Source organism: Drosophila serrata, unplaced genomic scaffold, assembly GCF_035046125.1.
Source record: "Drosophila serrata isolate PLE 108 unplaced genomic scaffold, ASM3504612v1 contig_362, whole genome shotgun sequence".
NCBI lineage: Eukaryota > Metazoa > Arthropoda > Insecta > Diptera > Drosophilidae > Drosophila > Drosophila serrata.
In genome coordinates, this window is record NW_028257260.1 from 620160 (window position 1) to 635195 (window position 15036).

Below are 15036 nucleotides of genomic sequence, written 5' to 3' on the forward strand. Positions count from 1 at the left end.
TATATTATTATAATGATAGAAAAATATTGAAAATTAACGACAAATTAAATTTGTTATTTGTTTAGAATTTAGAATTTTTAAATTTGTAATTATGGAAGTTAGCTTGCGGCTAAATAACAAATACCTAAAAGTAATGCTTTTCTCCACACGTCAAAACTTTTATTGTAGCAGGTAAAAGAATCTGAAAACGTAAACCAACTCACAGGTAGTCTCGCATAGGCAATGTGTTATTCTGGCTAAATTTTTCCAATTTATTTAATTTTTCACACAAGTTTTCTGATAAACTTAATTATCACACCAGTCTGGCAACTTCGCGGAAATCTCGCCATATTTAAGACATTTTTGGCAATTGCATTTCGGTCATACTCCTCGCGAACGTCCAGCTGGTCACGCTGTTTTGCCGTAACTTACAAAAAAAGCACGATTTAGCGCGTGCAGCTTGAAATTTCACATATTTTCACTACATAGAAATGGGCAACGTGCTAGCGGCATCATCTGGTCCGAGTGGCGGCGTTAGCGCCGGCGGCCTGGGCCTAGGACTGCCCGAACCGGCGCCTCTTCCCGCTGAATCGGCCTCCACCGCCACCGGAGGCAGCAGCAGCAGCACCACCTCCCTGGCGGATTTCGGTGCCGCGGCCAAGGATGCGCCGCTGGAGAATCCCGGCACCGTTGAGGAGCTGCATAAGAAGTGCAAAGGTATGTGGACTTCAGTCACCAGTTGGCCGCCGGGCCCTTCCGAATGTGTCGAATGCCGAATTCCGTCTCTCACTGATGACATAACCTACAACATGTGTGTGCGAGGGAGACGGGTATTGCTGGTGTTTTTCTTTTTCTTGTTCTTTGCCTGTTCATGCCCGTCCCCGCCCGCACCATCACCGGCTGTGATTATGTATTATCAGGCCAGCAGTGGCCGCCTATCCATGACATTCTCATAATGTTCCCATGTTTTTATCACAGACATACAGGCCATCACCTTCGAGGGCGCCAAAGTCATGCTGAACAAGGGCCTGAGCAATCACTTCCAGGTGTCGCACTCCATCAACATGAGCAATACGATGCCCAGCGGCTATCGGTTCTGCGCCACCTATGTGGGCACCAAGCAGTACGGCCCCAATGAGGCCTTTCCCGTCCTCCTTGGCGACATTGATCCGTCGGGCAATCTGAACACCAATGTCATCCATCAGTTTACGCCGCGTCTGCGCTGCAAGTTTGCTGCTCAGGTAAGAGTGTGGCTTTCCGTGTGCTTACAGAGCTATATCATTATATCCCAACACAGATCCAGGATTCTAAGATGGCCGCCACGCAGATATCGAGCGATTATCGCGGCAGTGACTTCACCGCCTCGCTGACAGTGGCCAATCCCAGCATATTCACCAACTCGGGTGTGATCGTTGGCCAATATCTGCAGTCAGTCACTCCAGCCCTCGCCCTGGGTGCCGAGATGGCCTATCAGTTTGGCCCGAATGTTCCCGGCCGTCAAATTGCCCTTGTTTCCGCCGTCGGCCGCTATACGGTCGGCAACTCGGTGTGGTCGGGAACATTGGGACAGAGTGGTCTGCATGCGTGCTACTATCAGAAGGCCAGCGAGCAGCTGCAGATCGGTGTGGAGGTGGAGACAAGTCTGCGTATGCAGGAATCGGTGGCCACGTTGGCCTATCAGATTGATCTGCCCAAGGCCGATCTTGTCTTTAGAGGTAAGCCCCAGGGCTTGTACTTGTTTTAGATATTTAATCAATTTCGTTTGCTTTCAGGCGCCATCGATTCCAACTGGCTCATCTCTGGTGTACTGGAGAAGCGTCTGAATCCATTGCCATTTACATTCGCCCTAAGCGGACGCATAAATCACGTTAAGAACAACTTCAGACTTGGCTGCGGGCTGATAATCGGCTAGAGGCCATTAAACTGCAGTCACAGACCACCTCCCCCCGACACACACACACGCCAACACACCAACACACACACATCCATCTTATATTTTTTTTCATTCGCAAACAACAAGAACAATGAGATATACATATATAAATCAGCTGACAACCGTTTTTATGACGATCTGACTGTCGTTTGTGTATAAGATGTTCCACATTAGGAGAAAGAGAAAGAGATAGGGAGGGAGGGAGCGAGATGCAGATCAAGAATCTGATGGCTCCCTTTAAGCCCAGCTTCTTTCAGCCAGTGTGCCACTGTGCTTTGTCGTCCGCTCTTCGTCACCTAGTTTATCCCACTGATAGGCGTCGTCATAGAAATGCGGAGTCCAAAAAAATACAATATAAGAAATATATATTCCACAATTTAATAGATATTTTCAATCACAAACAACAAGGACACTACACAAGCACCACAACAATAAACTGAACAAGAAAACACCACAACAACCACAACAATTACAAATTGTCACTACACTTTTAAGTAGCTTCCTATAAAGAGACAGAAACCATACGCATTTATATCAACAAACAAAACCTAAAGCTAAGAAGCCTATAACGAAACCTGAGCAGCAAACCAGCGGAAACTAGCAGCAATCTTATAAATGCGTATGAAAATTGTATGTTACAAACTACGGAAATTGGTAACAAACTGCTTTAAGTTTATAATTTATAAATTTACAATTAGTTATAATAACAAAAACTTTGTTAAACCCACTTTTAATAACTTTGTGAGGGCGCCAAAAGGAGGAGATAGCCAGAATTCAAAATGAGACGGCGCCAAATGTTGTGAGGGTCGAAATAAATAAATAAAAAAAATAAAAAAAAACAAAAATAAAGGAAGAAAAAAACCAAAACAACTCCTTAAAACCAATCCAACCAATGTGTTAAATTTGTGAAATAAATAATTTACATTGTAATTAACCCGTTCCCCAAAACAAAAACAAAATAAAAAACAAAAAATATCAACAAAGATCCATAAAACAAACAACAGAGAAAACAAGAGATGATAAAAAACAAAATAGGTTTTAGCAAAAAAATAAACAATTTAAATACACTTACGGTTGTGGTTTTACTCCCCAATTCCCTTTTACTACCTTTCACTATCTATTTCTTATCTGCGAGAGCACTTGAACTTGCAGGTAATTCTCATTAGCATTAATGAAATGACTCAAATAGCATTTTATTATGAATTATTATTGAGTAATGATTGCTATTAATTTTTAGTTGAATTTTTAGCACATAATTAAATAAGTTTTATATTTATACCTATACAAAATTTATATTACTTAAAACATAGTGATAAAATCTGACAAATTCAAGATTTTTATAAATAACCATGAATAATATGCTTAAACTTTTAAAGTTTTTTTCACAATTTTAAGAGCAATTTCGTGTAGTTCCCAGTCATTGGTCGCATATGTTGTTGCCATTTTCCGATTTTCACTGTAAAAGTCGAAAAGTTCGTATAGAACAAAAGCCTAAAATAAAAGTAGGAGCTTTTTGATACCCTAGTTTAAACAAGATACTTTGAATTACATTATATTATGTATACGACCCGTTGGCCATAGGAAAAGCAATACCATTACAACTTTAAATTCCCAAAAGTATGTAAGGTATTATAAAAACTTGAAATTTCCACTACTCTCTCCTGTCCGAACTACCCATTTGATACCCTATCGTTATGACAACAGCAAAAGCAAATTATATGCAAGCAAACTTTGTTCAATCAGCCATAGAAGCGATTCTGTTGCTTTTGCTTTTGTTGTTGTTGTTGTCGCTTTGCTAGTGCAGTAGTCGCAATATTGTTTAGATAAGAAAATGTTGCCACTCATACACACATTTTCCGCTTTTCCTGCTTCCCTGCCCTCGGGTCTCTGGCTGCCTATCAAAATGGTTTTTGCTGTGCACATTTTCTTTTCGCTGCCTCCTGTCTCTTCCCCTCTCCCTTTGCCTTTTTGCCAAATGCAATTTGAACTTTGGGAAAAAGCGGCCGCCGCTTCAGCAGAGTTTTCCAGTGTCCTCCTCACCTCCCCTCTTCGCCCCATTCCCTCAGCCAAGAACCCTTTTTCCCCTGTCCATGCCATTTGTGCGATAAGCAGGACAGCGACTTTCATATTTTGTGAAATTTTCAGCATTTCCTTTTTCCCCAGAGAGCAGCTCTTCCATGTTAGTGTGTGCACGAAAAGAAAAATATAATATATATTTGTTGATTTTTTTAAATTAAATTGAAATATGGGAATAAATAGTTTCAGTGTAAATAATAGTAATAATAATTTTAATAATGTATCCCCTAAGAATGTTCTGAGTTCATTTAAAAGCTGAAATGCTTATCAGAACATATTCATTAGCATTAAAGCTGCAGTTCTTTTCTAATTAATAATTATATTTCTACTTTTATATTTATTTTCTTGCAGTGTGCACCGTTTGTATGTAAGCCGCGAAAGCTGTTTTCCAATTCAATTGTCCCATGCCTCCCATGCCCCCCATGCCCCCTCATCCTCCCCAGGCGCCAAAATCCACTCATGGCCAAGACAAAGGGAATTTGTGTCAAAAGAAGGGCCAAGTGGGGGGTCAGCAGGAGCAGGAGCAGGAGCAGCAAAAACTCATTAACATATAAAGTAGCCGCGAGAATTGTGCAGACAAATCTGGTAAGTAATTACGCAACAGACGTCCAGTGCCTGACATGGCTCATAAGGCGCACTGCCTCAGAGTTGGTAGAGAACTTAAGCCAAAACTGCACTTGAGCCACTGAAATGTTTATTCGTCCCTTTTGGCGTTGTTCTCTTCAGTTGGTCAGAAGAAGGGCTCAGTGCGAGGCTTAGCCAGTAATTAGCAGCTCATCCTCCTTCATCTCATCCCCATTTTCCAGGATTTTAAGCTTGAGATAGAGCCACGAGAATTTAAACTTAAGTCGCAGAAAGCTTCAATTACTTAGGATACTTTAAACTAATTACTTTTAATTGGAGCTTAAACGCTGTTGTATTGTGATATATTCTTTTTAATTTAGTAAGCTATTTGAAGAGTTGAAAGAGATTTTAAATGTTTTAAAATTGTTAAATTAAAAGGAAATTAACTGATGAATTTTTAGATCAATAGGTGGGACTTTTATGTATATTAATTTATTTAATGTAAAAATGTAATTTATTTCATATTATAAACTGCGATTTCAAGTCACCAACTTAATGGCTGTGAAGTTCTAAAAGTAAACTCATTAACACTTTGATTAAATACCCAACTGTTAATGCATTTTGTAAGATTTTTATATGGATTACCTTCACTTTATTAAATTTGTTTAAAATTAATATTTTCGTAGATAATTTTTGGGAGTTAATGTAAAAATTTTAAATGTCAAGTACTTCTTTTAAACCTCAGCACCATATTTGAGCATGAATATAAAATAGTTACTCATAGGAAATTTAGTTTATATTTAGTTTGAATTAATTATTTATCCAAAGCCTAAAATTTAGACAGCTTTGCACTGCATTTTAGCAAACTTGTAAAATAGTTTCCCAAAAGAAAATTAAGTTTACATTTGATATATTTAATTATATATTTATTAACAAACAGTTTGGACCAGAGTTAAGTTATATTTAGAGTCCTTGGTGGCTTTCTGCTCGTCTTGTTTGTTTGCTTAAAACAAATTACTAGCTGAGTGAGAGAAATTAATGAACTTTAAGCCGGGCCAGTACACAGCAACTAAGTGCGTGAGCAATTGTCTTTTGCCAGTAACTCAACTCTACCTCTGCCAATGAAACGAAAGGAGAGGATGGCGGGTTGGTGGGTGTGTGCTGTATGCTTGGCATATTTACGCCAACTTTAGTTATTTGAATTACGTGACTTCAGCAACAGTTCCATGACTGACTCGAACACACACACACACACACACATGGAAAGACACACACGCACACACACACACACACACACACACACACACACACGGAAAGCTTAAACTTTGTGCAATTTTTTAAGCACACACTACTTACTTTACTCACCCGTACTTACTATCTGCGTCTGTTGATTACAGATGCATGTACCATACATGAAAAAAAAAAATATTGAAAAAGGGTATCCATACGAAGGGGGGTAATACCCTACAAAAGGGGACTTATAAATATGTTTTTTAAAAGGATTTCAAGACAAATGCTTGCTGAAAATATTTTAAAGCATACTTATTGGGGCCCTTGAAAATTGTTTGAGCTTGCTTTATTAATTTAAAATAAATTAGTCTGCTATTCTTTTACATTTACTAACTTACACATTTTATACTTACTAATTTATTAAATTATTAAAATTTTCAACTTTGTAAAAACTAAGAACTTAGCGAGTATAATTTCATGATATTTTTATCCGCTATTTAAACTCTCCAAAGATTAATGTATTTTATATTATTGATCACAGCTTTAGATTTGTCTAAATATATTCTGTTATTATTGGGTAGGGGTATCCATACAAAGGGGGGTAATACTCTACAAAAGAGGAGTTATAAATATGATTTTTTAAATGATTTCAAGACAAATGCTTGCTGAAAATATTTTAAAGCATACTTATTGGGGTCTTAGAAACTGCCTAATTCATTTGTAATAAATAGTCTGCTTTTCTTGGACATTTACTGTTTTTTTTTTTTTAATCTCTTAATCTCTAAAGATCTTTAATTTTTCTGATATTGTATTTTTTTTAGTCTAAATCTACTTTGTTATTATCTATTTTTCCCAAGAAAGTGTATCAAGTCCTTAGTCTTTATTATTACAAGTCTTTCACTGCCACTCCACTCTTGGCCCCTATTGTTGTTATTGCTATTTTTGGCTTTGAGTTTCTAGCCTTAAGCCAAATAAGTGTTTTAGCCGTCATGCAGGAGATAGGAGGACAAGGCGAACGAGACATGGTTGGGGGGATGGGAGGAAGCGAAAGAGAGGAACCGGATGTTGCCACGACAGCTGCAGGAAACTCTAACTCACTTACACAAACAGCCAAAGCGCGCACCTTTCGGGTGTCTGTGTGTGGATGTTGGTGTGTGTGTGGGTGTTGGTGTGTGTGTGGGTGTTGGTGTGTGTGAGTGTCTGGCCACGTTTGTGTCTGTGAATTGTTGAAAGTTAGCAATAGATTTTTAACGGAAGTTGCACATGTGCGCACGTGTTGGCCCCTTCCCTTTGGTCCCACGAAGACCACACACACACACACACACACCTTCTTGGCCCCTTACCAAAAAAAAAGGAAAAGAACCCTCCACTTAACCCACTGCCATCGCACCGCAGCAATTCATTCGTCTTCTGCTTCTGCTTTTCCTGCCCACCAAAAATATTCGGCTTAACTCTTGGCACGTTGTAATTAAGGCTTTGTCTATGTGCATGTGTGTCCGTGTGTGTGTGGGGGGGGGGGTGTAGAGCTGGTTTGTTGGGCAGTGGGCGTGGCACATCATCATCATTCAAGCGCAGCAAAGATTAGACCAAGCGATTACTGCCTCTAGTGCACGGTAATAAAAGGAAGTATATCCATTGGAAATCTGTAAAGAAATATATATAGACATTTTACCTTTAAACCTCAATTTTCCTCAATTAAAAATATATATTCCCTTTTCACTCTTAATTTAACCAGAGATTTGTAAACTTGTGGGTCAAAAACATAAATATAAAATAACTTAGTTTAAAACAATAATGAAAATAAACTTTGGGAAGCTGAAGTTGATATATCCTTGCAGTTTATTGAATCAAATTGGAAATCGATCGAATGAGCATTCTTTAAACAGGAATGCATCAATATTATACGCTAATTTTTCCTATCAATCAAATTTTTAAAAACTCATCATAAGCCAAAAAGGCGTCAATTTAAAATCGGAAAGTTTCTGTATGTTCATTTTTTATTAAGGTAATAAATGTGCATACTCAATATAAAATATTAAATAATGCAATATTTTTTTTTTCCAATTTTCGAAAATTTAAACGATGAAACCCCTTATAAAATTTTAAAAATTTTAAAAATATTAAATTTTTTAGGGACATAGCTAGAACTACTCGGCTGATCAATAATATATATGATTTATAGGGTCGAAATGCCTTCTTCATGAATTCACATGCTTCTAACTGAGATAGGAGATACCTACCCTGAAAAGGTATAAAAATAATATATAGAATTAGTTCTTAAAATTACCAGAGATTTTAAATCTCCTAAAATACTAAAAATTACATCCTTATGTTTACTTTTTTCGGTCTAGATAATTACATTAAATCTCTAGAGCTTTAAAATTCTTTAAACACATTTTAGATAGAGTTTAAAACTCTAATATTTTCTGTGGCTTCCTTTTAATAGTTTTTATATTATTTTTATATTATATGTTCATCAAGAAAGTAAATTAGTTTCGCTTAGTGTATATCTCCATCTTGTTGACTTGGATTCTCCGCGAAGTGATTCTTCTACTGCTGGCAGCGATTGCGTGTGCGCGTCTACTTAACGAAAATTTATATCCCAACTGCCGCTGACATATTTACCACTTTAACACTGCTCTGCCGCCAGGATTTTGGATTTGGGATTTCCAGATCTCAAGCCCCCCACCCTTTGACCCCGCCCATCTTCCTGCGGTTAAGCCAATTATGAGGTTCCGCAATCCTTATGCGGAGCGAGAGAGAAAAAAAGAAAAAGTAATGGGAGCATTTTCTTACTGCCGAATTTCCATTTCCCATTAAGATTCCAACGGAGAGGGTTCCTCCGCTTTTCATTCTGCTTCTGGAGACCTTCTGCTAGTGACTTTCGGTGTAATTTAATGGAAAAATCGCTGAAGATCCTGTAAAGCATAATGAATGCGAACTGATGAGCATCGCAGCATATTACTCATACGCCTATTTGTCACCCATTAAGGGGTGAGAGCTATCAAGGGTGGTAGGAGCAAAAGGGGGGCGTGGTTGTCTGTTGTCTGCTGTTTGTGATTTGTGCGACAGCCGGGGCTAACAGAATCCGTCGCAGTCGGTGCCATTTGCGTCTCAATTAGTTCATAAACCTGACAGCGACACAAGCCACCTGGCGGCGGGCACGGGCACTTGAGCTACTTCTTAAGATACTCATTAGCTTGAAGGGTATATGTGTACAAAGGGTCATTGGCAAATAAAAAAAAGGAACTAAAATTCTGTTTCAAAATCAAAAGGTCTGCAAAGAGTTCTTCTCTTGCTAAAAGTTTTATTTATAAAAAATGTATATTTAATTCTTTGAGTATAAAATATTTTACATTTCTAATGCTATTTTCGTTATATTTATTATTTTTTTTCATATTTAATTTATATAAAACTTTATTCTATTCATTAAGGTAAAAGGTATTAAAAATTCCTTATTTTAAATCACATCAACTTTTTGGGTCTATAAACACATACAGATGAGTTTGGACTTTTGCTGTGCATTGTTTATCCCAAGGATTTATTATTATTTTGCATGTTTCTTGGCTTAGGAACTGCATTTGCAATGGCTAACTGCAGTAGTCAGGTAATAAAACACAGGTGAGCATGCGCTCCTAAGTATGCAATGCTTTGTGGATTGCAAAATTGCCGGAGAAATGCAATGGATGAGAGTGAGCTCAACCCCCTCGAGTCCCGTGCAGTTCAGTTCATAAATAAATGCCTATTGTGCACATTTGATTCATGGATTAGGTCAGCAGATAGCAAGAAGAGAGATGGTAGAGTACTCCAAGAAGTTATACAAGTTCCTTGTATTTATTTTAAACTAGATCAAGTATTAAATAAATATATTAGATGTAAAAAAAAAAAATACTTAAAACACAGAACTTCCCATATCTTATTTGAGTTTGGAAATATTAATAGTTGGTAAAGATACCGATTTATAAATGTGTGTACCATTAAACCTTTCTTAACATCATCTGAAAATCTGTAAAAAGCATTCAATAATCTAGAAATATAATAGTTTTAACTAAAATCAAATCAATCGAACTAGTTCACACTCCAGCATCTCATCAATTTAGCAATTTAGTCCATTTTCCTTAACTTCAAATCCTTTTTCCCCCATTTTATTCAGAGACTCAACTGGGCAACCATAGCAAAATAATAATTAAATATGCTCGTTTGGAATTGTCAATGAAAGGCAAAACCAAAGACAACGCCAAATAACGAAGGACGAGGGAATAATAAAAATTGCGTTCTACTGCTGCATCATAAATAAATGTTTATTGTGCTCAAACATTGATTCATGGACGAATGTCGTAATGGATTCGATTTCTATGTCTGCGAATCCTTACAGACTGCTTCCCCCACCATCCTGGCGGTGAATTAAGATTCAATTGTCTGCATTTCAAAGTTGTCAATGTTCATTATCAATGGAACAAACGTATCAGGCGTGGACGTGGCTATCGATGCGCCCTTTCGTCCTTCCACCGGCGTCCTTTGTCTTGCATTTTGGTGTCAGATTTTAAGAGTGTGAGCAGCGACAGTGAAACGAAAGTTAACAAATAACGCAGGAAAATTAATAATTAAATTTAAATAAAATGATCTAAATCTAAAAAATAATCATCAGATAAATTAATCATACAGAAAATTAATTTTCTAGCCTTTCGAAAATGAACTAAGTGTAAGAGAATAATATAATAAACATTATTATAGGAAACGTTGTCAGGCGAGTCGATTTAGCCCTTAGTTTGTCCTCTTTAAGGACTATAGACTTACATTTTTGGAGAAAGTTCAGCCTGTCAGCCCATATTTGATGGCTTTCCTTCTTGTTTTTTAGCCACTTTTGATCCCATTTTATCCTTTCCCAGCCACTGTAACTCGAAGTTGATTAAGATAATTTGGGCAAGTGAACCTAAACTGGCCATTCCCAGATCTCCTTTCTATCCAGAGCCAGCCTTTGGCTGAGTAACGATGCAGCAACTGGACACCAACTGGGCACCAACCATGGCAGGATAAGCGAGTGGGATGAAGGACCTTTGCTCCTAGCTTTCAGCTTCCTGCGAGTACAGTTGAGCAATTGTTGTGCCGCACATTTCGCTGCACATTTGTGCGCTTAATGGACTTCGTATGTCATTTTCAAATTGCAATAGACTTTGAACCGGGTCGAAGCTGAAGCTTGGAGCTTGGAAAAAAAAAATGTCACACGCAGAAGGGCGAAGGGCGAAGGACGAGCGAACACCCAGCATTTATCTGTCCATCCATCTCTTTCCCTCTCTCTCTCTCTCACACACTCTGTTTCCCTCTCTTTCGCAGGATAACTGTCAACGGCAGGAGTGTGAGAGTGTGCTGTATCTGTGTGAGAGTTTCGAATAGCGCTAAATGACCGCAAAGTGTTTTCATTATTTGTGGCTGCCAACAATTTATATCGTTCATTTAGGAATTTCTCTTTTTACACTCTACACTGGGTGTGGTATGTCTGTGTGTGCGGGAAAATAGGATGCCAGTTGCAGTACACTGCCAGAAAAGCCAGCAGAATGTATGAACTAGGAGCTCTTAAGCGCCTGGCAGGTATGTAACACTTCTTGAGAGTTGTAGGAGTATCCTTAGAGTATCTTTTTAAAATTTATTCAAGGTTGTATATAATTTAAAGGGTTTTTGCTCTGTGTAGCAAAAAAGAAAAGGATCATCTGTGAGGGACCCTGGTCTTGTCCTGCGGCCAGTGATTGTGACTCTTCTACTTCTGTTCCTCAAAAAAAAAAAAAAGAAATGTGCTCCTTCCATGTGATGGGACCGCATGTGCATGGCTTCATTATCTCGCTCTCATCGGGGAAGTACCCATGCTCGGTTTGTACCCAGTCCTAGTACCCATTCCCCACCATCATCATCATCAGCATTATCGTCTTCACTTACAGTCTCATTGAACTGGTCGTTAGAGCAACAAAAATGCCATCTCAACTTTTATTCGATTTGCGCGTTTCGCTTCACAAGCGATTTATCCAATAGTAACTATAGCTTAGCCATAGATTTAGACCAAAATGAACTGAGATTTAACTAGGAAATCATTTTCTATATATCAGTTAGAGTTTGTATTAATTTGGTAAAGAAAGCAGGTTACTTGGGCTTTGAAGTGTGGAATAAACAAAGGAGGTAGTAGTATTTTATTTTAAAGATCTCTCATTCTCCTTCATTTAGTAGACAAGTGATTTATACCTGCCTGCTATTAGCTCTAACTTGTTAATTTTTATATATATTTGAATACTAATATATAGTACAATTACCTCATATTAAGAACCTCAATTCTAGCTACTTTTAACCCAACATTTTGTGGGCAAAAACAAACTGTAAACTCCATTTTAGCCATTTGGTAAATCGAAGCAACAGTCCAAACAACTGCAATGACTGTGCCGGACAGTTGGACAGTGTTTTGTGTGCAGTTTATAAATGTCGATGGACGATGACGATGACGATGACGACGACGACGGCAATGGTGTTGCGGTAAGGACACCAGAATGGGAACCCGGGATGGGTACTCAGGACTCGGCGGTTAAAGTTGCTTGGTGCGGTAAATGCCAGCGACCGGAGGAGGCTGAGGTTGTCGATAATGGTCGTGGCGTTGACTGTGGCCTTGTTGGCGGTGCCTGTTTTTCTATGGCTCTATTGCACATTTTCCCTTCGCCCATTTTTTTCCCCCTTTTGGTCCTTCCATAAGCACACAGACATACCTACACATACACTCACTTAGTCAGCGGTGTGTGTCTGTTCTGTCCTGTGCGTCGATGCAGGGAATTTTAGTTGATAACGACAACATCAGCCATAGTGGCTACAGCTCCTGCTCTTACTTCTACTTCAGCTGATGGTTCTGGTCCTGCTTCTGCTACTGCTCCTGGTCCAGTTCCAGCTCCTTTCCCAGATCCAGTTCCTACTTCTTAACCTGCTCCTGCTCCATCTTCTGCTCTATCTGTTTGTTGTATTCAATGATGGTGTCGCTTCCTACACTGTGAGGTTTATAATACCTAAAATAATATTATAGTTTAGTCTAAAATAGCTAAAATATCCTAAAAAATGTATTACAGCACAAGATTCAAGAGAAAGCTACTCAAAATATTTTGTTTCAGTGTTACAGTCCTTGTTGGTGTAATTGTTGGTGTTGAAGTTGTTAATATTGGAGTGCTGTTGCTGTTGGTGTCGCTGGTAAATAGAGTGTTTGGCTCTGAATCGCAAGTGTCAATTTGGAAAATGTTTATTTTATGGAATAACTACGCCCACCGATAAGTCACAAGATCGGCATAGAAATCGGTGTAAATAGGGCTTGCTGGTCAAGAGCCGATAAGTCGGCCAAAATCGAAATTGTAATGCAATGGCAATTGCAATTGTCAGCCATTCAATTGCGACTTTATTGAGTCGTTTGTCTCTTCTGGTGACTACTTCTCCCTGGAATTATCCTCTGACTTCTCCTTCGGTGCAGTCATAAATTTTTGGCGGACTTGCAATAGAAAATCGGCTAGCAGCCGGCTATAAGTTTATTCCACTCAATTGAATTGCAATTTCGGTTATTTTTTTCCCCCCAAAAAAAAACCGGATGCATTGCATCTTGTGTGTGGAGAGCTTTGCCATTGGTTCCCTTTTTTAAACAGATGATAAATGTTTTTCTCTTTAAGGAATTTCTAGTGGTTTTTAATTTGGTGACTCTGTAAGTTGTGCATTCAATTTGTGATGCATTTGCAAGGGGTTTCCTATGGAAATTAGATACTAGTTTGAAACATTTCCGAATAAAAATAAGCTGCTTTTCACACTCCTTCACTGCTCCCTGTTATTTCCATTTACTTTGGATCCTTGAATAAGGATAATGTAATCAGATAATTACATTAGCCGCACACCGAAAAGTATGGCATCGGGCTCATTAAGGCCACCGCCTTCCTTAGCCTCATTTTCGGGAAGCTGGCAAACAAATCTCGGCAAGAGCAAAAAAAAGGAGCATAAAATATTTATGCTAGCGAAGGACTTGAGCCATGATGTTCTCCTCGCCATTCTGGGCTTATTGATGAAGCCATTTAAGCGCACGAAGGCCATTTATTATGATGCCATGAAACAGGATGCAAGATCCTTGGCAGTATCTTGCAATAATTGCTGCCAGCAAGTAAATCCAAATCCAGGACCTTCATTAGTATCGATTATGCGTTTAACGAGTCCCGAAGGCAGGAGGCGGCACATAATGATTGTCGCCATAAATGTCAAAATACCGAAATGGTACGAGCAGCATTTATTGAATAACTTTATTGATTTATACGAACACTTCTTCTCTCAAAGCCCAGCAGCCGGGGAAAAAGATATCCTGACCTGTATTGCAGATAAATACCTACACTTTGGTATATGTGTGTGTGAGTGTCTGCAATTTCCACAACTTTTCGCAGTGCCAGCAATAAAACAAATGGTATTTTACAAAAGAAACTTTTCGCCAGGACCTCTTTTCTATTCCTTTTATATATATATATATATTTTTTTTTTTATTTTCAACCCTCCAGCTACTTTCCATAATCAAACTTTACACATTTACAGCGAATGGAAATGATTTTTAGTTGGAGTTCACTTAAACAGGGATATCCTTGCAGAGAAAAGTACAAAATAAATTCCTGCAAAAGGCCTTGAATTGGTAAAGTTTCAAGTTTAAATAGAAAGAACTTGGTAGTAATTACAACGTGTAACTCTAAATCAATTTCTAAGCTAAATCTTTTGTTTCAATATTAGTATTATTTTATCCATAACAAATGGGATTCATTGCATAAACTCAAACTAAATAGTAGTAATTGGTTATAAAAGTCAAGCTAGCTTGAAAAGATTCGCCTCAATTTCAAGCAATTTGTCTGACACTTTACTTGGCCATATTGCGTCCGAAAATGATTTTTCATGCATTTTTAAGTGAAATTTCATTTGCGAGGAGAGCAAGTTGTTTGGCCAAAGGCCCGTGACCAGGCCCAAAGCCAAGGATTCAGCCAAAACGCACTCGCACAGGCACTGGAAAAAAATGTAAGCCATCATTCTTGACAAAATTTACTAAGAAACAAGTTAATCTTAATAATATTTTAAAAGAAACAAATACATGCTTTATTGTACTCAACGTTTGTTATATATTTTGTAATATTTAATTAAATAAATTTTAGTTAATTTTAATTATTTGTAGTGCACCTTCCTCGGCATGGTAGTTGGGCAAAGTTTTTGGGCTGCTAAACTTTGGG

The 15036-nt window shown here is 38.2% G+C and overlaps 1 protein-coding gene across 1 annotated transcript; it reads left to right on the forward strand.

Annotated features, from left to right (window-relative positions):
* The first annotated feature begins 191 nt into the window (after positions 1 to 191).
* Tom40 (Translocase of outer membrane 40) lies at positions 192 to 2979 on the forward strand. Its single transcript, XM_020953167.2, has 4 exons — positions 192 to 696; positions 958 to 1220; positions 1277 to 1694; positions 1752 to 2979. Exons 1-4 carry the CDS (start codon positions 471 to 473, stop codon positions 1889 to 1891), a joined length of 1047 nt encoding a protein of 348 aa, XP_020808826.1. The 5' UTR covers positions 192 to 470; the 3' UTR covers positions 1892 to 2979.
* Positions 2980 to 15036: the final 12057 nt, after the last annotated feature.

What these genes read in the sequence shown, in the direction of transcription:
- Tom40 (XM_020953167.2), top strand. Translation starts at nt 471, where the DNA reads ATGGGCAACGTGCTAGCGGCATCATCTGGTCCGAGTGGCGGCGTTAGC. An exon ending in GCTGCATAAGAAGTGCAAAG is followed by an intron (nt 697 to 957) that starts GTATGTGGACTT and finishes TTTTTATCACAG; the next exon opens with ACATACAGGCCATCACCTTC. An exon ending in GGCCGATCTTGTCTTTAGAG is followed by an intron (nt 1,695 to 1,751) that starts GTAAGCCCCAGG and finishes GTTTGCTTTCAG; the next exon opens with GCGCCATCGATTCCAACTGG.